The 23,981-nt window shown below is 41.4% G+C and overlaps 1 protein-coding gene across 6 annotated transcripts in view; it reads left to right on the forward strand.

Annotated features, from left to right (window-relative positions):
- The window catches only part of SLC8A1 (solute carrier family 8 member A1), a 1,139,344-nt gene extending 1,117,296 nt beyond the window's left edge, over positions 1-22,048 (forward strand). For all 6 annotated transcript variants that reach the window (XM_029594343.1, XM_029594342.1, XM_029594340.1 and 3 more), the window contains one exon: positions 18,258-22,048. In XM_029594343.1, the coding sequence (XP_029450203.1) occupies positions 18,258-18,634 (377 nt within the window). In that variant the 3' untranslated portion in view covers positions 18,635-22,048. The remainder of the gene's footprint in view (positions 1-18,257) is intronic.
- Positions 22,049-23,981: the final 1,933 nt, after the last annotated feature.

The following is a 23,981-nucleotide window of genomic DNA, read 5'->3' on the forward strand; positions in this document are numbered from 1 at the left end:
GGCTAAATACCAGGATGTGATGATGTCACTCGGAGAGGACACCCCCGAGGTTCCTGCCATGACGTGGATAAAGATGTGGGTGGCGTGCATGCGTGCACGCACCCTAGGAGGCCCTCAGGAAAATCATGGCGAACACCTTCACCGTTGCCGTTCTGGGGACGCTGGAGAGAGTGGCATGAAGATGCGGCAGCAGCCATCTTCCCAAGGCTTGAGGAGAGAGAAGGAAGAAAGGTGAGGCACAGAGGTCAAAGCCATCTGAGACTGACAGATGCAACAGTACCCCCCTTCAAAGGGCCCCCTCCAGACCCCCTACCTGGTCTAGGTTTTCGAGGATGCGATCGATGAAACTGATGAAGCATCTCTTTGTCCATGATATTAGCTAATTGTTCCCAAGAGTTTTCTTCTGGTCCGTATCCCTCCCATGACAGGAGGTATTCCCAAACTCTGCCTCTCTTTCTTACATCAAGGATGGCATCAACCTTGTACTCGATGTCTTCTTCTGCATCAACAGGAGTAGGTTCAGGTGTTTTGGTGGAAAACCCGCTAAAAACAAGCGGTTTCAGCAGCGAAACATGGAATGCATTATGAATCTTCATAGCTGGAGGAAGTTTCAGACTATAGGTGAGTGAGCCCAATCGTCGGAGAATTGAAAAGGGTCCGAAAAAGCATGGAGCAAATCGAGCAGATGGAAGCTTAAGTCTTAGATGTTTGTTAGACAGCCACACTTTATCACCAGGCTGGAATTCAGGAGCCTTGCAACGGTGAGCGTCATAGCCTTTCTTTGCTCTTTGTCCTGCTTTTTGGAGCATCTCTTTAGTCTTTCTCCAGAGCTGCTGTATATCTTTGGCAGTAGATTGAGCTGCCGGAGATGACACAGAAAGTGGAAGTGGTAACGGTGGTAAAGGTTCTGTATTTGGCTTCAAATTAATTGCGCAGTCGTAGATCTGTGTGGAGGCAAGACATCAACAGCTTCTTTTGAGAATACATCTTGATAAGATGCATATCGAGGCGGCAACCCAGGCAACAATGGGGTAGTTGGCATGCAGGGTATTGGAGAGACTTCTATCAAGCATTTGCCATGACAATCTGGACCCCAACGTGAAAGCTCCAAAGTAGCCCAGTTGAATTGTGGCATATGTTTCTGCAGCCACGGTAGCCCAAGTACCAAAGGGTGCATGGCCTTCTCTAGCACAAAGAAGGAAATAGTCTCTGTATGAAGAGCACCGGTACGTAAACTCACTGGTTCTTTAAGCAGGGTTACTTCACCCGGTAAGGGCTCTCCATGAATAGAGGACAAAAGTAATGGAGACGTCATGGTAGTGGTAGGGATCCGCAAATGTTCTACTAGACGTTTCAAAATGAAATTTCCCCCTTCCCCAGAGTCCACTAAGGCAAGGGTCTGGTATTCCAGATTAAAGATACTGGAAGAGAGAGTGGAAGAGAGGTTGCAGTTAGACCTAAAAAGAGTCTTCCCACAGGACTTAGGTCTCGGAATCGTCTCTCTTTAGAAGTCAAAAGACTACGGCCCAATTGCATTGGTTCTTTTCGCCAGCAACAGGTCCTGGGTGTGTAGGCCTGGGTACAGACTTGACACAAGTCTTTCCCTGAAGTGGTCTTCTGGGACTCTTGACCTCTTGAACCTTGTCACGAAGTCGGCGATCAATTTTTGCTGCCAACTTCATCAGTTCTGCTAAGGTTTCAGGCATCTCACGAGTCACCAGCTCATCTTTCAACCGGGAGTTCAGGCCTTCAAAGAAGAGGGTTTTCAGGCACCTAGGGTCCCAATGTAATTCAGAAGCCAACGTCTTAAATTCAATGACGAAGTCTAGTAAAGGTTTATTACCTTGTTCTAGATGAATCAAACTTGATCCTGCTGTCGAGTACCGGGCGTGGTCATCAAATACTGATTTGAACAGTTCAAGAAACCCAGAAAGGTCATTCAGGATAGGGTCATTGTGCTCCCACAGCGGTGAGGCCCAAGCCAGCGCTCTTCCGTCCAGATACGAAAGAATATAGGTGGTCTTGGCATATGCTGTAAGGAAATGGTTAGGTTGCAGAGAAAAGTGCATGCAACTTTGATTAATTAATTATCTACATTTCCAAACTTCACCTGCAAAGCATGTCAGAGCAGATAGAGGCACTGTAGACTTGACCGTGACTTCTGGCGGTGTAACTTCTCTACCTGAGGTAGTCGGTGCATTCAACTGTGCGTGTAACCGATCAAAGGCAACAGTCAAGTTGTCTAACAAATTCTGATGTTCAGAGATTCGCTGGGCCAGACCAGGAATGGCCTGCAGAGCGGTGAGCTGAGCCGAATTCATGGAGTTAGCAATCTGTTATAGTTTTGAGGTGTTGGAGTGGATTCTTGAGTACTGCGGTGATAGCCACAGTACTCAAGGAGCCCCGTGAGGAGCCCCTTGAGGAACCGCAGTACTAGGCTAGACTCTATACACGCAGACACAGAGAATTTGTATTTATTATACAACTTGATGGTACTGTCTGGGGAGTGGACAGCAATGAGGTAACCCAGTAGAAGTAGTCCAGGGGTCCTCAGCAGAGGAGAGACCAGTCCCACACTCGAGTAGATGATAGGCAATGCAGGGTAGCCGAGGAAGGTCCCGGATGAAGACTCCCAGCGCTGAAGCTGAAGGTGAGACAGACTGACAGGGTTAGTACTCACTGACGTAGGTAGCTGTATTGATGAAGATCCTGGCAGGCAGAAGTAGTTCAGTAGTAGGCACCAGAGTAGGGAGAGCAGGCCCTCAAGAAGCGAGTACCCGATATCCCAGATAGGTACCTGAAATAAAGCATAAGGGCCCCTGAGGAGCGGGTACCCAGGTTAGCAACGAATTACCCCGAAAGGCAGAGAGAGAGCTTCCTGCCCTTTGTTTGCTAACTCAGTTTGTTAGCAAACAAAGGGCAGGCTAAATACCAGGATGTGATGACATCACTTAGAGGGGACGCCCCCGAAGTTCCCGCCATGACGTGGATAAAGATGTGGGTGGCGTGCACGTGCGCACCCTAGGAGGCCCTCAGGAAAATCATGGCGAACACCGTCGCTGTTGCCATTCCGGGGACGCTGGAGAGAGTGGCATGAGGACGCAGCAGCAGCCATCTTCCCAAGGCTTGAGGAGAGAGAAGGAAGAAAGGTGAGGCACAGAGGTCGAAGCCGTCTGAGACCGACAGACGCAACACACAGTCACCACTTCAACAATGCAAATCATTGTGCAGATTTTACAAATTAAGACAAACCCCAGAAAAATGAGAATTTGGAACCCTTTCCTGTTCCAGCTCAGCCTGACTATTTTGATAGTCCTTTTAGAGATTTTATCATAATCACTAGTTCATAATTTACTAGTTCATATCTAAGTGGCCTACTATACAGCCTTGAAAATCCACAATGTGTTTCACATTCCCCTGCTCAAACCAGTAGTATTTTCTTGGCCTTCCAGAGCATTGCCTGAACCCCAGAAAGTTATCCTAGATGGAGACACAATATACTAAGTCCAAGAAATTCTGGATTCCTGCCAGAGAGGCAAGCGAATAGAATATTTGTTCTCCTGAGGGAACTATGGACCAGAAGAAAATTCATGGGAACCATCATCTAATATACAGGACCCCAATCTACTAAAGTACTTCCACCACCAGTATCCAATGAAACCTAAACCCAAGGCCTCAGGGAGCGGGCCTAAGGGGGGGGGGCACCCCAAGCCACACTACTCACCTCAACACCATCTCTCTTCTACATCATGCAGCAGGATACTGCCACGTCCCTGCAGCCTCCTTAAGCATGTGCACTCCCAATGGGCCCACCTTGGAAAAAGGCCATGACACTCGAAGATGATGTCAGCAATCTGGGTCCTATTTAATGACCTCATTGACAGCCCTTCCTTGCCTCAGCAACAGGTCCCACTACTCAGCATAGTGCATGTTGCTTTTCAGCTATTTCAGTCCTCGTTCCTTCTTGTTCCAGTCCTCATTCCTGCTTGTTCTGCTTGTTCAAGTCTTTGTCTCAGCTTGGTCCGGTCTTTGTCCTTGTTATCCAAGTCTTCATTTGCCCAGTTTGTTCCAACCTTCTTGTCTGCCTGTTCTAGCCCTTTCCATTCCTCCTCCTCTTCCTCAAACGGATACCTGGGTTGACCTCTGCCTGGATTCTGAATATGCTTGACTGCACCTACCTCTGACCTCTGCCTGGATCCTTGACACTTCTGACTGCTGCCTGCCTTCAACCCTAGCCTGGCCCTGAATCACTTACCTGTCATCAGCATAGACTGTTCCTAAGTCCTGCCAGCCCAGGCACTCAAAGGCTCAACCTGAGAGGAATGTGGGCTGGTATAGATGAATGTCCTGAACTAGTTTCTGCTTCACCTGGGCCCACCTGCCGACAACAAGAACCTTTTGGGCTCCTTCCTGCAGATAGAGTCAATCTTGCCTTGGCCCAAGTGTCCACAGACACAACAGGCTCTATCAATGAGTTTTGAAATGCTCAAAATTCCTTAGACATGCGCAGAACTGTTTGTGAAGCTTGAATAGAACATAATTGGGTAGGATGCTCCCTCAAGCATGTCTCCCTGTGTGGCCACACAGTTTGCACACCTCAAAAGCTGGCTCTAAATTTTCATTATGTGCATCCTGAAAATCAGCCTTGTTTGGGGACCTCCAGGATTAGATTTGATAACCACTCACCAAGGCTAACAATTTTTAAAAGCATAGCGCATAACCAAGCTTTTGCAACTTCTCAAAACCCGAATATTTTGTGTTTTGGTCTCTGATATTTTTAGGTGTAGCAAAGAATTCATTGGATAGGAAAGATAGTCTAGGCGACCAGAATCTATGTTTGTTTTATCTGGCATTGTTTTACATTTTCAGGTATATTTGTTACAAGGTGTATGCAGTTTTTATATGAAATAGAACGGTTATTGCGAAATTCTGTAAACCATCTTGCGTCTAAGTCAGAAAAGATAGAATATAAGATTACGCAATAAATAAGACCAAAATATCATTTTAGTTTTGTAATTAAATATGCATTATTCATTTTGAATCTGTTATTGGTAGGCCTGGTTCTGTTTTCCATTCCAAATGTAGTTATATCTCTGGTAAGACTTTAGATCCCTAAAGGTTTCTATTTCTACTGTTTATTCCTGAAGGATTAATTAGAAAACCAGTGAAGCCATAACACAATGTCCTCACCTGCTCTATCTATTTCACTTTTTATGCCAATTAATAGAGACTCAAATGTCTTTTTTCTGTTTCTACTTATAGCACAATATATGCAATTTGTTGGTAACTAATCAGCCTAATTGATATTGCCATCTTTTTATTTTAAGCCAAGTATATTTTGCCCTCATATATTATTGTTTTGTTGAGTACAGAGGAGCCAGATATTGAAATACTACATAGCCACTGAATATATGGCTGCTTTCAGAGGCTGCCACTTAGCTAGATAAGTTGTAGGTGAGCAGTGTGCAGATCAGGACAGTGCTATTTATCCAGCTAACTTAGAACCTGATTCACGAAGGGTTTTTCCCATAGACACAAAAAGTGAGAAAAGCCTTATTGAATCTGGCAGCCAGATAAGTAGTGATATTCATACCCGATTAAGTTCAGGTCTAACTCAGCCAGATAGAACTTATCCAGCTAAGCAATGCCAAATAAGGGCTTATTCGACTAACATACCTAAATGGATTCTTTTGAATATTGAGGCCTGAATTTATAATAACAATAAGTTTGTGAAATATGAAATTCCTACATCATAATAGTATTCTAAGAGCTCAGATTTTCACAGCCTGCCCCTGTGTTTCTTAAACTGGTGTGCTTAGTAACCAAAGTTATATTAAAATATAAAAGAAATTCTCCCCCCCCCCCCCCCCCCCCCCAGAACTAATAGAGCCTACTTTATTGGATTTAAAAAAATACCTCAATGCAATCCACTTTGAAGTGGCTAAAATATGGTGGAATATAAATCAAATAAATAAACTCACCCCTGTCAAGAATACTTGTGTTTCCCCTGCACTTGCTCTAAAAATTTGGTGTGGATAGGGTACCAGACACAAAAGTTATATTACACACACAGACATCACAATTTCAGAAAGTAGGCTAAAATGCAAGCTCATGTATACCTAGTTACATAATGCCAAATTAAGCAAGTCAAATGAAAATTAGAAAAAATAAAACTTAAAAGGTATCAGAATAAAAGATAAATGCTGGTGTCACAGCAATTTTTAATATGCATGAGAAGTATTTGTATGTATTCATTGTGGATGTTCCGAAAACCAGACTGGCCACCTGCCCTTCTCTCACTGGTGTTTTCTCAGGTTTGGTTCATTTCTCATTTGTGGTGCAGCTCTTGCATGGTTCAGGCTTGTGCTTCCAGTGCTGTCTCTGTCAGAGGAGAGTTTGAGGCGCTGGGAGCAGGGCAGAGGGTCTCTCGCTCCCGGCTAGCAAAAATAAGGTATCAGGGGGGATGGGAAGGATTGGGGGGAAAGGAGAAGGGGGGCCGGTGCAACTTATCATTATGGGCAGGTGGATGGAAGGGAGAGGGGGGTCAGCCGATCGTACAGTATTGAAAAGCAGGACAGGGGGCCCAGGTAAAAATACCAGGGATTTTCAAAGGAATAAAATTGGTTTGGAGGTGATGATAGTACAACTCGACAGAGCCTTTATATATAATATTTTACAGGGAGGAAGGGGATTGGCCCATTTGTCCTATTATTTCATTTATTTTGGATTGGTTATGACAGTGCTACTTAGCTGGATAACTTTCAAAGATACCCGGTGAAGTAGCACATTATCTGGCCATGCAAAGCCGGATAAGATTCGATCTGCTCTGTAGCATGTCTAAAGTCATCCGGCTATATACCCAATATTGGGCTGGGTTAGCTGGATATCTCAGCCCCGCCCTGGAACACCCCTGAAACGCCTCTTTTTATCCAGCTAAATTATAGTCAGATGAGTAGTTTTTGCAGGACTGTCCCGCAACCGGCCCGACGTAACAACTATGTGCCAAAAATTTCTATTTGCGAAACAAATTAAAAAATGTTGCAATCAGGGAGGATAGTTTCAAACATGGGACTTTCCACAGATTTTCAAAGTGAAAGTGCATGCATACTTTCATTTTGAAAATTCTTGGAGTACACTTGCTCCTGGCTTGGCTTTAAAAATCAAAAGTATGCGTGTATATCAGAACTCAGGCCCAACTGCACCCCAAGAATTCTTCTTTTGCATGTACAAAAGCACATATAAAATCACAAAAGTATGTGTGAAATCACAAATGTTGCACTTGGAGTGGACCCTTGGCCTGGTGCAGGATTGGTACGGCCTTCCAGTCAGACCCAGAGAGCTCATGCCACCTGGAGGCGGAGCACAGGAGGAGACAAAGGCTAGCTAGAGCTTCGCCAATAGCAACCCGGGGTTCCCTCAGATTGAGCCCTTGGTTCCCGGGCCGCCTGGTCTTCTGAGGGCCTCGCAGGGTCTCCGAGAGAGAAAGTTCAAAGGAGTGCCCACCACGAACAAGGGTGCGCAGTCGGTGTTCAGACAGGGAAGTCCAGAGGTCGCAGGAGGCCGGAAGAGAGTGTCCAAGTGTATAGCGAGAATCAAGGCCAGAGTATCAGTCAAGAATGGTTAACCAGGCAGGGTTGGTAACCGAGGTCAATCCGGGCGTAGTCAGGTCAAGCAGAAGATCAAGTTCCAAGTGACAGTCAAGAGTAATCAGAGTTCCAGGCAGAGGTCAGGTCAGGCAGCAATCAGAGAGTAGTCAGAATTCCAGGCAGAGGTCAGGTCAGGCAGCAATCACAGAGAACAGGCAAAGGTCAGTACCGTGAGATCAGTTTGAAGGGTACTACCAGGAATGGAGAGACGAAGGAGCAGGAGGCGCTGGAACAGGAGACACAGGAGACACTAAACAGTCTTTGCACAACTCTGTGCACTTTAGTACTTCAGTCTGAAGTAAAGGAATTGTCAGGTCACAAAATGCCAACAAGGCTTATTTAATACTGCCAACAACTTCTAAAAAGACTTATTACAAATGTTCTTTTCTTATTAGTGTTAGCCTGATAGTCTAAAGTGTACCAGCAAGTGCACTCCTTTGGTTTTCTGTTAAACTACAGTGGATTTCCTACTATTTCCTTGGGACATCCAAAGAATATTGATTGTACAATATAGCAAATGCACAGTTGCAATGCATGCATCAAAAATCTCCATTTTTAACTATGACAGTGGATTAGGTGATCTCTGTCCCACTAATTCAAAGTACATTTGGTGTTTGACAAAGTAAGCATTTTTTTTAAATACTTGCATTGGCTTAGTACAATACTATAAAGAAGGCCAATATAAAACAACTAATTTTGACCCTGTAAAAATATTATAAATGAATTAGTGAAAGGAGAAATAACGTTAGCATTTTAAAACATGAGCATGAAAGTTTCTGATAGAAAATGACGTTTTATTTGTAGCAAATGTTATAAATATATATAAATTGTTGTACTCTTGCATTACCTCATTGCTCTTTGTGCCAGGTGGATGAAATAGTGTTACAGTGTCATTATCCTTATTTAGTATTCAGAATACCCATTAGAACACTGGCACATCTAAGCACTGAAAAGTGTTTCCATAAACAGGGTATATTAGGAAGCAAAGCAGCTGTCTAAATACAATTATTAAAATCCTAAATTTGCAGAAATTGGAATAATTCAGCAGTCTTTGGTAAATTTATTGCATAAATGTCAGTTTATATTTATTAACTGTTTTTGTTGAACAATAATTGAAGTAGGAGTATGAGTGTCTTAATTAAATTATTTAAATTAATATTGCTGAAACTGGAAAAGAAAAAGCATAAGTAATTTGTTTTTGGTGATTATTGATGTGACACATTCATTGGTTTTCTCTTTCGCTATGATAGATTGCAGAGAATTGGAATACGAATTATAGCCATTTTCAGTTGTAAGGGATAGAAGAGAGGCTAGCATGTTTTCTAGATAATGTAAATCCCTTGTCAGATGTGTCTCAAGGAAAACCCATGTTTCTCCTAAGGAAACCAGAGAATATAAGGCATTACCAAGTCTCTGACTCTGTCTCAAGAAATGTTCATGGGTCTTTTTGCTCCTTTTCATTGGGTTATGATAGTTGCCATGTAATTGAGGCATAGATTACATTACGAAAAATCTATTAAGAAAAAAGTCATTTGAGATTTAGAAACTTGTCTTTCTTTACAAGTGTAACAAATCAGTCTTGATGTGACTTTAGTTATTGATTGTGTGTGTGTGTGTGTGGGGGGGGGGGGGGGGGGGGGGGGGGGAGTATAGACAATAGCTGCAGGTGCCGCGCCTGCTTCCTAATCAGCTCATGCTGAGTGGGCGCCTCCAGTCATAAAGCTCCCAGGCCACTCTTCTTTCCCTCCAGTTTTGAGAATAGACTTCTGTTTGAACTTGGGCTAGTTTTGGATGTTTCACTGAGGGTGAGACCCTGGTTCAGCCCTGGTGAAAGAGATGCCCTAGATTCGGAGGCCAGGGAGCAGAGGATTTGAGAGCCCTTCTCCAGTCCAGTGAAAGGGTTGCAGTGACTGTTTTCACCTTCAGAGGAACAGCTGGGACTGTGAAAGTGTTTTTTCTCTTTTTGGCTGTAAGGAAGTTTAGCACCACCCCTCCTCACGCTGGGAGATGGGCTGTAATAGCTAGGTTCCTGAGTAACATCAGACCCTCCTCAAGAGAAGTCACAGTCAGAAGAGCTTGAGCAGAAGAAGCAGAATCATTTTGGAAATCCACAACACAGAACAGAGACTGGGAAAGACCAAGACTGTTGGAATTCAGGTACAATTTTTCGGCCTTTGGGGATCCTGCCATCTGGGATTTCTGTGCCAGGCTGAGACACTTGCCCGCTCAGAGCAGGAAGAGGTAAGCAGCCTCCCAGATGGTAGTACCAGGGATACATACACAGAGGACTGTGGGAGAGTCCATCTTGTAAATACCCAGTTGGAACACAGATGTGAAGTGGAGCAGTTGTCTGTGATTGGACATTTATGTCATTCTGAAGAATCCAAGTAAAATTTATTTTGAACAGTCACACTATGTCCTGCCTATTCCTGCAGCACCAACACCATCAAACAGTACAGTAACACATTATCAGAGGAAAATCCCCCACTGCCTGGGCCCTAAAACACCAACACACATCCTATTAGGAAAACAGAACAAATCAGGCTGCTGTACATTGCTACACAGAAATTACATTGTGGAATACCTCATTTTTTTCACAAATGCAAAGCACAGACAAATCCTCACCAAATACAGTGTTCCTTCTCCAATGTCTTCCTTGATGAAAACTGAAGTAATTGTTAAATACTTCTGCTATTTTTTCATCTTTCTCCACCCCTTGTTCCTGGTCTCCTTTCAATCTTGCAATGCGTCTGGTTTTCCTCTTTTCTCTGATATATCTGAAAAATGTTTTATCACCACACTTTACCTCTTTAGTGATCTTTTCTTCCACTCGAGCTTTCTCCATCCTAATTTCATTCCTCATTTCTTTTAGCTTTGCATGATATTCTTGCCTGTGTTCCTCTTGTTCAGTTCCCTTATACTTTTTGAATGCTGATCTTTTTGCCTTAATTTTCTCAGCTACTGCCATGGAGATCCAGATTAGTTTGCTTTATTTCTTACTCTTTTACATAAATGTTTGTTGCCTTTGTTATAGCTCCTTTTAATTTGGCCCACTTTTGGTTTCACTTATTTATTTATTTACGTAGCTTTGTATACCGACATTCATTTAGAAAAACATCACATCGGTTTTCATTCAACATACAGTTGTCACTTCACCCATTTCCTCTCAGTCTTCCTCAAGGTATGTAGCCATTTTACTAAAGCTTGTGTTTTTGAAATCCAGGACATTGATCCTCCTATGACTTCCCTCCTTTTTGACTGTTATGTCCAGCCATAACATCTGATCATCACTGGGCCCAGGTGGGCACTGCCAAGATATTTAAGAGACTGTTTCCATTTATGAATATGAGATCCAAAAGAATTCGTCCTCTTGTGGATTCCATCACCATTTGTCTGAGCATAGCTCCTTGAAGAGCATCTACAATCTCTCTATATCTTGCAGATTTGGCAGCATGGATATTCCAATCCACATCAAGTAGATTAAAATCTCCAACAAGCAACACGTCACCTTTCCTTCCTACCTTTGAATGTCTTTGATCAGATCTTTATCTAGTTCTTCTGGCTGATTTGGAGGCCTGTAGACCACACCAGAGCCTGTCTGTGGATGAGAACTTGGGTGTGGGAGGGGGGAGACTCTGTGTGTGTGTGTGTGTGTGTGTGTGTGTGTGTGTGTATGTGTGAGAGAGAGATTATGGATATGTGGGTGAGAGCCTGTGGGTGGGGGGTGAGGGGTGAAAACCTGTGTGTATGTGTGTGAGAGAGAGAAGATAAAGTTTGTGCAGCCTCTGCCCCCAATCCACAACATATCAGGTTAGCTGGAATTTGAAAAGTCCCAGCTATGGAGAGCGGTAGACTTTTTAATCCTTATTAGTTTTATTATTGGATGTTATCTGATGTGTCTGCTGTTTTGAAATATTATATTAATGTTTTGGGAAATTTATAAACATTGTTATGAAGTTTTAAATACTGAATGTTCTATTCATTAGTTGTTTTGAAATATGTATTCTTTTTATTAGTATGGTTTTACTTTTATGATTGATGATTTATATTTCTTGAGTTGTTTGTTAGTCCCTTATTCTGTCCTTGGTAAGGGTCTATCTATGTTTTGTAAGTGTGACTAAGTGAAGGGATTCTGCTAGTGTATAGTTTCTGTGTAGGGGTCTATAACAGTCCATCGGGTTCTGTTTTCAAACGAGGTGCATTGGTCTAATAGGGTATGATGTAATATTTGCAGTGCTGCTCTTTCCTGGGTAGGGTTGTTATCGTTTGAATCCTGGGAGTTAATGTTGTTTTGGTATGGCAGATTTGTCTTTTGGGGTAAACTGTATTCTTGGCAGGCTGTGATTAGTTTTTATTGGATTTGTAGTAAGTATCATCCAAAAGTATTGTATGTAAGCTATTAAGACAATGTAAGTCTAGTTTTTAGATGTGAATGTCTCTGATCTGACATCTGAAGAAGGGACCAATGTAGTTTCATAAAGTTTATAACACTGAGATCACGATGACGAGTTAAAACTGGCATGGGAAATAGCCACTAGAGTAAACTCCAGGAAGAGTGATACAAGCAAGAAGTGCTATGACAGAGGAGTAAAAGAATAGCTTCTACAGGTGAGATATAGGGTGCTTCTGTGGAAGAAGGGTGTCATTAAGAGGCACAAGATTGAAGATCTATGGGGAAAATAGTTATTTGTAATTAAGAGGGTTCACTCTGGAGAAAATTCGATTCAAATGCAAAAAAAAAGAACAGGTTTTATCAAGATGGTGCATAAAGATCATTTAAAACTTTTACAAATTCCTGTAGCCTACTTTGATGAAAGAGAGACATTCTCAGAAGAAAATGAAATTGATCAATCCGAAGACAATGATGTTTTATTAATAAGCCCAGTGGAAACATTAGCTATATTGTAGAGGAGGATGTATTCTCTGATAATAATGAGGAATTGAGAATTCCTCAACAATCTCAACAAGAAACCAAAGGAAAATAACCAAAATTCCTATAGGATAACTATGTGATGTATTAAGCTAAATTGAAGTTGGTTACTTCATATCCTGCTTGTTGGAAGAACTAAAGGGTGGATTTTCAAAGATCCATGCGTTTATAAAGCAGAGTTTACGCGCGTGGCTGGGTCTTGCGTGTGCTGCACACATTTTAAAACAGGCCCAGACACGTGCGTAAACCCCGCTACGCGCACAAGTGCCAGGCCTAAAAAAGGGGCGGGCCGAGGAGCAGAGCAGAGAAGCATGTGCTGGCAACCGGAGAAGCGCGTGCCAATAGCTGGCCGGCGTGCGGAAACTACTTCTGCTCGGGAGGAGCAGTAAGTAGAAAAAAAAACAATTTTAGGGTAGCTAGGTAGGTGTTAGGGGTTGGGGTGGAGAGGGGAAAGGGGAAAGGGAAGGAAGTTTAGGCAAGGGGTAAGGAAGTTCCCTCCCAGTCCGTTCCTTAATTGGAGCGGACTGGGAGGGTACTGGGGGAGGCTCGATTGTGTCGCTGCTCATAATATTCTAAAATTCGGCCTCCCTGTGCCCACACATGCATGTGCAGATTTAAAAATCCAGCATGTCCATGCGCGCGGCTATGAGTTTTTAATAACACGCGTGCGTTGGTGCACGTATGTTATAAAATCGGCATGTAAATGTGTGCGTGCTGGCAACCGATCGTTCATGGACGCCCATGTGCACTCCTTTTAAAATCAACCCCTTTTCTGGCAGTAGTAGGCAGAAAATGTTTGTAAAGTTTATTTGGATGATTAATTTCAAATAAACGTCTTATTACTGTATGTGTCACAAATCAAATGTTGTGTGATTATAAATTGCAATGAAAAGTATTAGTTTATTTTCAATAGGAAATGAGCTGAGTATGAGAATAGATTATTCTAAAATGCTTACAGAATGATAATACATACTGGTTGGTTTCTTCTAATATGAAGATCTCTTGAAAAATGTCATTTTAAATGCTAGAGATTCCAAATTAATTTAAAAATAAAAACAGATGGATTTATAGAAAGGTTATAGAGGGCCCTCTTCCCAGGTAATGTCGGCCATTATTACCGCACTACAAATTTGGTTAGCTTCCCTAATTTCTCTTAGCATTTCCGTCTCACCATCTTGACCTAAAGGTAGCCAGATAACTTTAGGTGAGTTTATTCAGTGGGACATTTAACCCGCTGAATATTTGGGGCAAGTTATCTGGCTAACTTTAACCAAATAACTTGTCCACTCATGACTCACTGAATATTACCTCCTTTGATCCTTAACAATTCTAGAAATTGTGATGTGATATGGTTTTATTTTAAGATTGCTCCTGTGATTTTGAAAAAATTCCAGCAGATCATGAGCCACTGCCTTATGGGTAAATTTTGAAAGGTGCGCGCATGTGTCCATGTGCGCGCGCTTCCTGGCGTGCGTACGTGGATGCACCGAATTTATTTCATGCGCACGCCAGAGCGTGCATGTTATAAAATCGTTGGACCACGCGCACATGCACGCCAGATTTTGTAATCCATGCGCGCATTTGCGTGCAGCACGCACAAGGGGGAGAAACATTAATGCAAATTGCACGCGGCGACACATTCTGAGCTGAAGTAAGTTGCCATTGTTCGCTGTCCCGGCCCGCCCCGCCCCCCTGCCCCGTCCTTCCCTGCCCAGAACATGCCCTCAGGTCCGTCCCTTCCAAGAGGCCTGGCACTTGAGCACATACAGGCCTTTACGCGCGTGGCCGGGCCTCTTGGAAAATTGGCCCGGCGTGCATAAGGCCCGGCTACGCGCATAAAGGCCGGAATTTACATGTGCCGGGCATTTAAAATCTGACCATTAATGTACAGCTGTACTTACTAAGCTCTATTCATCCTTTATATTAATCAATATTTCCTTAAAAATGATCCAAGGAGATATATATTTATTTATTTATTTATTTTTAATTTTCATATACTGGAATTCCTGTATGCAATACAAATCAATCCGGTTTACAAGTAACGAAAAGGTTGCCCTGGTCTGGGAGGTTAGACCTGGGTTTTTTTACATAGAACATTGAACAATAACAATCAACCATTGAACATTATTACAAGGAACATTGAAAGTAACAATAATATTTCACAAATTTAACAAATAACAAATAACCTTATTCGTGTATTGAATAGTATGTGTGTGTTCACCTTTTCACAAGGAACTTTAGTAGCGAATATGGTCTGCAGTAAACGGTTATATAAAGGTGAATAATGACTGTTAAATAGACATGCGAATAAGCAAGTACGGTATGAAATTAAGTGTCAAGGTGTTAGTGACACCCTGCAGTGGTTGGATTTGAAAGTCAGGAGGAGGTGCCTAGTTACACTCTGGGAATTGGAACGCTTGCCTGAAGAGCCAGGTTTTTAACCTTTTTTTGAACTCTGGTAGATTGGGTTCGAGTCGTAGGTCTGGTGGGAGCGCATTCCATTGGTGTGGTCCCGCAGTGGAGAGTGCTCTTTTTCTTAGTGTTGATTTGGCAGGAGCTGCGGCTAATGTGCCTTTGTAGGCGCTTCTGATGGGTCTGGAAGATAAGTGTAGACGAAGTTGGGTTTGTAGAGAAATAGGTGCGACGTTATGAATTGCTTTATGAATGATGGTTAGTGTTTTATATAGGATTCTCTGTTTGATGGGTAGCCAGTGGAGGTTGCTCAATATGGGGGTAATATGGTCTCTTCTCTTAGTGTTAGTTAGGATTCTGGCTGCGGCATTTTGTACTATCTGTAGGGGTTTGATGCTGTTGGAGGGGAGGCCAAGTAAGATTGAGTTGCAGTAATCAAGTTTCAAAAAAATAATGGATTGAAGAACGAAGCGAAAGTCATTGAAGTGAAGAAGTGGCTTTAGTTTCTTTAGGACCTGTAGTTTAAAGAAGCAATCCCTGGTGGTTGTGTTTATGAATTTTTTTAGGTTAAGTTGGTTGTCAAGCCATGCTCCTAGATTCCTGACGTCAGCAGAGAGCTCCATGTTTACAGATGTGGTTTGTGTCAGGCTAGGTGTGTGGGTGTTCGGGTTGTGTGAAATCAGTAGCAACTCTGTTTTGCTGGAGTTGAGAATCAGGTTCAGGCTGGAGAGTAGTTGTTTAATTGGTTGAAGACAATTCTCCCAGTAGGCGAAGGTTTTTTGAATAGATTCTGTGATGGGGATGAGGATCTGGATGTCATCTGCATAGAGGTAATGAGTAAGTTTGAGTTGTGATAGCAGATGGCAGAGGGGGAGGAGGTAGACGTTGAACAGGGTGGGAGAGAGGGAAGAACCTTGAGGTACGCCTTGGTCTGATAGGATGGGGTCAGATTCCTTGTTATTAATTCTGACCTTGTAAAACCTGTTTGATAGGAATGATTTGAACCAACTGAGAGCTGTGCCTTTTATTCCTATGTTTGATAGTTGTTCTAGGAGTTGTGAGTGATTTACCGTGTCGAACGCTGAGGATAGGTCTAATAGGACCAGTAAGAATGACTGTTTTTTCTCCAGGTTCAAAAGTAAGTTATCAGTGAGAGAAAGCAAAAGTGACTCTGTGCTTTGTGATTTTCGAAAACCATATTGAGCAGGGGAAAGAATGTTGTGCTCCTCGAGATATTCGGAAAGTTGTTTATTTACGGCTTTTTCCATCAGTTTGGAGATCAGGGGCAGGTTTGCAATGGGTCTGAAGCTGGCTGGGTCCGTAAGTGATGCAGTTGGTTTTTTCAGTAGGGGTTTGATGATTGCAAGTTTTAGTTGATTAGGAACTGTGCCCATGGCTAAAGAGATATATATCCTCATCATGTGGATTCCATAACCTGTTCTTGTTAAAATTAAAATCATTCTTTCTTAAGTGGGAGGACCAGGATTTTTCTAAGAATGACAAATGTTTGGTGTCTCATTTGTTGCATGAGGGGAGGAAAAATGTAATTTCAGAACTGACTGTGCTCGAGCATATAACTTTTGCTTTGAAATGGAAAACTCCACAATACAAAGTAGTGTGGGGGAAATATTGGAATTGGTGATGTATTGCGAGTATAGATGTGGCCTCCACCAGGATTTAGATAAGCTTCCTAGTATTTGTTAAACTGTTGATGTATTATTTATTGCAAAACTTTGCCTTGTGTGTCTTGTCTATAAATAAAATGTTTTTTGTCTTTTTTTTTAAAGTCAAACTAACTTAGGGGGTCATTCACTAAAGGTTTTCTCCCATTTTGTGTCTATAGGAAAAATGTTTAGAAAATGACCCCCTTAAAGAGATAGGAAGTTAAACCTTTGCTTCCTCTCTAAGGGCCTCATTTACTAAGCATTTTTCCCATAGATACAGAATGAGAGAAAAGCCTTAGTATCTCCCACCTACCTACCCTTTCCCTATTTCCCCCCTCTCCGCCCCCCCCCCCCCCCCCCCCCCCATTACCTCCCCTGCTCTCCCCTCCTTTGGAAATGTTATGCTCTACCTAAGATAAATCCCCAGCCAATTTCAGCAACCTTATAATCGTCATATGTCTCACTATTATTCTAGCTCTCTCCAGTTGTTTTAGGTTTGAATCTGTCTTTTCCTCCTATGCCCATGTTTATGCTCCCTGTTCAATGTAACTTTACCTTCTATATTGTTGTTAATTGGTTTTCCCCTAGTTCCATTGTAAAACCGGTACGGTAAGACCTCGTCTTGAGCATCGGTATATTAAAAGAATTTAAATAAAATTAATAAAAATAAATAGTAAATCAGACCCTAAATGACTAAATGCATCTAAGTTCACAAGGCAGCTAAATTTAACAGGTCAAAAAATGGGAGGTTGCAGAGACATTCACGGGGCAGGCTTATGACTTCCCTGATTAGTCAAATTTTGCAGAGCTAGATTTAGGGAGAATTTTCGGCCCCAAGTTGCTAGGGCTGAAAATGTGCTTAAGATGGCCAGTGAAATTTTACCCAGCAATCTTGGGCATTCCTTGCCCAGCTCAGAATCTGCCCTTTATCTGTTCTGTGCTTCCTAAGATGAGCCTATTGGTGGCAACTGCCAAAAGAAAAACAGGAACTCTTCATGCAGTTGGCCACAATGGATGCATGTTCTGGCCTTTTTGCTCACTTAAATTTTCTGCTAGCTGTCCAGTTGGATTGGTACAAACGCCTATCTGCGTTTAGAAATTACACACTCCCGTCAATTGTCTTGGCAGTTCTTTTGTACATATGCTAAAACTGACTTATCTCAAACAACATCAAGTGGTAACTAAATCACCTTCTAATTTCTTCCTGTCCAAAGTAAATATTCCTAGCTGCCCTGGATTCCCTGCTTGCCAAATACTGTTTTCCATTTTAAAAGTGTGTTTAATTGCTAATTCAAATTTTGCCTCTCCTCCTTCCATACTGAAAAACTAAAACTGTATACAATACTCTAAATACAGCCTTGTTTAAGACATTATAGAATTGTAAGCCGAATAAAATTGTTGTGGCTAGTGGATGGAAGAGAAGCCCTAGAGATAGCCAAATTGGCTAACCAGATGAGACAAAAAAAATCCTCCATTTACTAGCTCCCTTTGCTACATTTTACTGATTCATATGACAAACAGGCAATAGAGCAAATGTTCAGTTCTTAAGCTGCTTAATTACCTTCTTATTGATTTTTTTTTCTTGCTTTGCTTTGTACTTTGCAGATACATTTGCAAGCAAAGTGGCAGCCACACAGGATCAATATGCAGATGCCTCGATAGGTAACGTCACTGGCAGCAATGCTGTGAATGTTTTCCTGGGGATCGGTGTGGCCTGGTCCATTGCCGCCATCTACCATGCAGCTCACGGAGAGAAGTTCAACGTTCAGCCTGGCACACTAGCTTTCTCCGTTACTCTCTTTACCATTTTTGCTTTCATAAATGTGGGAGTGCTGCTGTACCGGCGGAGGCCGGAAATCGGTGGTGAGTTGGGTGGGCCACGGACTGCCAAGCTTCTTACAACAGCCCTCTTTACCCTCCTTTGGCTCCTGTACATTTTGTTCTCATCTCTGGAAGCCTACTGCCACATAAAGGGCTTCTAAAGAATTATCAGATGTAGTAAATGTGTGTGTGTGTGTGTGTGTGTGTGTATATATATATATATATATACATACATATATATATATATATATATACATATAAATAAGTATATAAATAAATATATGTATAATGAAGAGAGGAGAAAGACATTTTCCATTTTCACTTACTGCTGATGGAATGCAGCTTTGAAGCACTCCTGTTCCTAGGTAGGAGTAAGAATTGTATGAGGTTCTTACCCCTGGAGCATCATGTTGAACAAGGCATGGATGCAGGGCCATCTTTGCAAATGTACCTACAAAGTGTACTATAATAATTGACTACTTTTTATTTTTTAAATGTCTAATTCGAATGTTACATGGGCTTTTTTGTTAAAATGTAAAGAAGCCAGACTAACTAGTGAAAAATTTTTTTTAACTGGTGAAGGGGAAAGGTGACAGAGAAGTTCCAAATCAGATTGCAAAGCTGGATGTATATTGCCAGAATACTCAATGCTGCAACTCTCTCCACATAGCATTTTGTAGAAAGAAAGGGAAGGGGTGGGGCATTAAATAGCGTAAGAGGAAGCACAATTCATGGGTCTAATTAATTTCCAACACACCGTCAGCTATTCATGCTGCGACACCTCTTTCTTCCTTAACTGGTAGAAGGCAGCTTGTTGAAAATCAGAACCACAAAGAACACGCTCCTTCCCAGTTAGCTTCAGTCATCATGCCCCACCATCCCCCCCATTTCACAAATGCAATCCACTGTCTGCCATGCGTCCACTGCAGATACCCAACAAAGTCACATATTCAGCCACCTCTTGGCTTTGACAGTATTTTCCGTTGGTGTATATCAGCAGCATTTACGGCCCTGCATTGTGTACCTGTGTCATTTTGTCTGGACATTTGCACTTTCCACATACTCATCTTTGGGAGTGTTTTTGTAGTACTTGTAGCACTGTGCATGAATGAATAGAAAAGAAACCTATCTGTATATGCTGTAATGTAGGTAAACTTTTGTTTAGTAATGTTGATTGAACATCAAAGACATGAATGAGTTTTCATCTGATTTTGTTAAGAAGCAATAACTGACATCTGGGCAGATGTAGATGTTGGCATTATGGCATATTGAAGAATGACATTTGTAGTCACTCTCTAGTAAGCACTGTAAATGTGCAAATAGAAAGGTACTGTTTGTTCTTAAGTTAATATAGATAATTTGATCATGGAAAGGTAGCAGAGCTATTAAAGCATTAATTTTATTTTTCCAAATTATTTATTTTGATTTTATCTATTTGCAACAGATGGCAGATATTGCTTTCATATATAAGTGGCTGCTGCAGAATCATTGAGCTTTTCCCCCTCTGTCATGCTTAATATTTTGATTTCTATCTTGAGTCTTGTGTTGAAATTAAAGTGCCTCTGATGACAGTGTGGCTCTGGGGCACCCTTGAGGAAATCTTCTGGTTTGCTTGTATGTGTCTGCTCTGTGACTGCCAGCTCAGGGATGTGTGTTTTAGTACTGCAAAGCAGATTTTTACATATATATATTTGGGAGTGGGGCCAATAGTCAAATCTTTTTAAGCAGGTAAATGCATTTACTCGCATTTGATTAGTTGATTTGATTATTGCCCCATTGACCCCACTTCCATATTCAGGAACAAGTGGGTAGGGTTAGGTCAGGGGAGAGAAAGTATACATGGCAATTGCATTTTCAAATCACTGAGCATACTCTGCACCTGCTTCAGTGCAGGTGCAAATTATGATGGTATTTTGTTTCTGCATTGTGCATGTTGGCCCACATTTTCAAGGGAAAACTGTGTAAATTTTCCCTTGGAAAATAAGTTGCAGACCAATGTTCCCTCAAATTTTTGAAAGATTGCATGCACAAAAACTTCTGCTTATACCAAGTTCACATTTGTGCACTATAAGCCATAATGCAAATAATGTCAGGATTTCTTGTGCACGCTATGTTTTGCTGCGTGCATGGCATGCATGACCTGTGTTCACGCACACAGCTTAAAGGGAACAGGGCTGCAGATTCCATGGGCAACTTCCAAATTGCCCTCCCCATGTCTGATCAGAGAGAGCAGGATGCATAGCTCGGGGCTTTCTGTAGCTGATTTTATTGGATATTATGTGATGGCATTGTTAGCCTATTGTCTGATGATATCCACTGCAAGAACGCAACCAGAGCTTTTTGTTCCTTTTTACTAAATGGCAACCAAGCATGGAAGATTTTTTTTTTTTTTCACTTATAAACTGAGCAGATGCGAACTGGAACGCTCAGAGTGGCTGCACACTGGCAACCCAAAGATCTTATTGTTACACTGTAACTTCTGCTACAAAGAGGACACTGAAAGACATTTTGTATTTGAATGCCGGTAATTAAACTAGATTGCTGTGGGTGGTTAAAAAGAAAATATTGCAAGTGGTCTGTCATCTTTTGAGGACTGAACCTTCAAAAGAAAGACCTATGTCTGTCACAATGGCTTCCCTCAGAGTGAATGGATAAACCCTTTTATTGTCCAGCAGCAAATGCCTATATCATGTGAAATGTGCAACATTGATATTCTATTGCAGATTAACACAACAGCAGGCTCCTACCATATATGGAGGCAATGTGAAATGTGCGAGTCAGTTCTGGAGTTTTATAACACGTTTCATCTGTCAAGGTGAAATTTCAAGAATCTGTAGGATTTGTCATGTAAGAAAAGGGATGATTGCTCTTCCCCCATCCCCAATTACTGCCATGTATACCCACTTAGAGTAACATATCATTAAATAGATGAGCATACCTTAATACTGTTCCATCTTTAGAATGAAGGAAATTAGAGGATCACTGTGTTCCACAGAAGAAACCAGTTTCAGCACAGGCCAGCTGGAAACATAAGGGCCAGTTTTTGGAAGGAACTGGTGTCATGACTTGTCTTAGGAAATGGGAAGGCAAAGCCATAGAGCCACAAGCCATTGTTGTCACATTGCAGGCTTCTTTTTCTTTTCTTTTCGCTTATTCCTGAGTGAAACTTATTGTGCACCCAACATCAGGTTTAAAGCAGGAGTACTTGCACATAAACGCTTTATTTTCATAAATTAGATGAGCAGGTTATTGAGATTCCCCCTCAAAATGACTGGAGCTTTTAGGAACCCCTCGTGCGTAGCTGCTCCCACCTGATCTAGGTTAATCAGGGTGTCACTGTGCTTGTTATTTGTATTCCACGCTTACAAAGTTAGCACCTAAATGCACAAAATCTAAGAATACAATATAAACATCTGATGGCACCGAGGGAGGAGGAGTCTGTTTATAAAACAGGGCAAATAACCATAATTTAAAAAAACAAAACATATTTCAAATAAATATGAAAATCTAAGAACAAAATTGGTTTGGTTAAAAAAAAAAAAAAAGAATAAAACTCGAGAAATAAAACCAGCAGAGGATAGGATAAAGCCAAAAAAAGAGGGCAAGATGATATTTTGCAGTATGCGTCCTAGATCTTACTGCTACCTTCAAAATCAAATAGCATGGGATGGCATTTTTCTGAGAGATGCTGGAACTTCACAACAGACTTTAAAATAAAACAGCAAAATGAAATTTGCTTTACAATCCTCTTGGCTTTCATGTTTTCCTTCAAACTCTATGCTTGCCCACTTCACAGCCAGCTGAAGTGGGAAAGCACAGCTGGCAGACCACATGGTGGCTTTGTGCAATCAGCCTTTAATTTTGCAATGCTGTACTTACAAGGAGCTAAAATGTACATATTTAAACCAGGAAGAGCATTGTATGGCATTTATGTTAGCCTAGTCCTAGTGCTTAAAAGCATTTGAACTCAACAATTCTTGTTATACTTTAATTGCCCTGCTGTGGGGTTCCCCAGTTAACGTAGTTAATGAATTATTGTGATGAATCAGTTTCACCAAAGAAAGTGATTTTATTTTTTGTTCATTCTTCCTTTGTCTTTTGGAGAGGTGAAGAGAATAAGTTGTATCATGTTTCAGATTATTAAGGGTTGTTGAATTTGTTTTGAAATGATTTTTATTTCCTTTGAATATTTTTGTTCTTGTTTCTGAGTGTATAATGTACAATCTGGGCGAGGCAGTCCATTCACTGTGATCACTGTAAATGGCACACATCGAAACAATATGAAAGTGAAAATAAAGTTTGTGAGATTTCTGCTTTGAATAGTATAAGACACTGTACACAGAATGTTTTCTCTTTGCCATTTGCCACTCTCGTTCATTTGCATTCATGCTTTAAAAAAAATAAAATATGTTGTGAAAATATACATTTCTTCATTCTCTGAGTGAAAAATAGCCTCTAGCATAAATAATAACTCACCCATCTTCCAGTTACTCTTGCCAAAAAGGATGTACAAATCATCTGAAAAATAGCTTCTTCTGGTTGAGCTCTTCAGGAATTGATATTAGTACCATTGCAATGATACTCAAAGATAGTACCTCATTAATACTAATGTTACTGATTTTATCTCAGCTATTGGAGCTTTCAACTACTTTTAAACACTACCAAAGTCCAAATATTGAATCAAAACATAGCTGGACAAACCTGGTGTTTTAAATATCTGAACCCTTCCACCTTCCCAACCAACTGAATAAGTGTTAGATGGGAAAGTTAGTACCCGGATAAAAAAAAGAGACAGTCAAGGGGCAAGGCTTAAATTTAACCTTGTAGCCTGGATAAGTTTATTTGGGTTTCTCTCATCATGGTCCAGAGCAGGTCTAAAATTATCTGGGAATGTTTACCCTTATAACTTTAGACCTAACTAGCTATATTCATATACAGCCAGTAAAAAAAAAAAAAAAAGAAAGGTGCCAAGCCAGTCCAATTTCCTACCCTCCCCCCAAAAAAATAATTTAAAAAAAATATCACAGACTGAATATTCAGCTAAAATTGTCCCAGTAACTTTACCCCAATAACTTTGCTGTTCACCAGCCTATTGAATATGTTTCTTTCTGGGGGGAGGGGGCTTATTTGCCCTGCAATACTTTCTGAGAGAGTAGTCTGCAGTTAAGAGTGCCAACTGGCCCTGGCTTTTCAGGACTGGCTGATCCAGTCCTGGTTTTATCACACTGCGTGTTGGGATTTGTGGTCTTGCTTTTCTTAGGGAATGCAATGAGGAAAACAGAACTTCAAGTCCTTGCATGCAATGGGGTAAAACCAGGACTGGATTAATTTGTCATGAAAATTGGGATCCATTTAGCAACCCTACCTGTACTACATATTCAACATGCCCATACATTGAAGTTACAAGTGCTATGTTTGTGTATTCATTCATTCATTCATTCATTCATTCTTCATAATTCAATCATAAATGAATAGATGTGAAGAAAAGTCAGCGTTGCAGCTGTATCA

Source organism: Rhinatrema bivittatum, chromosome 3, assembly GCF_901001135.1.
Source record: "Rhinatrema bivittatum chromosome 3, aRhiBiv1.1, whole genome shotgun sequence".
Taxonomy (NCBI): domain Eukaryota; kingdom Metazoa; phylum Chordata; class Amphibia; order Gymnophiona; family Rhinatrematidae; genus Rhinatrema; species Rhinatrema bivittatum.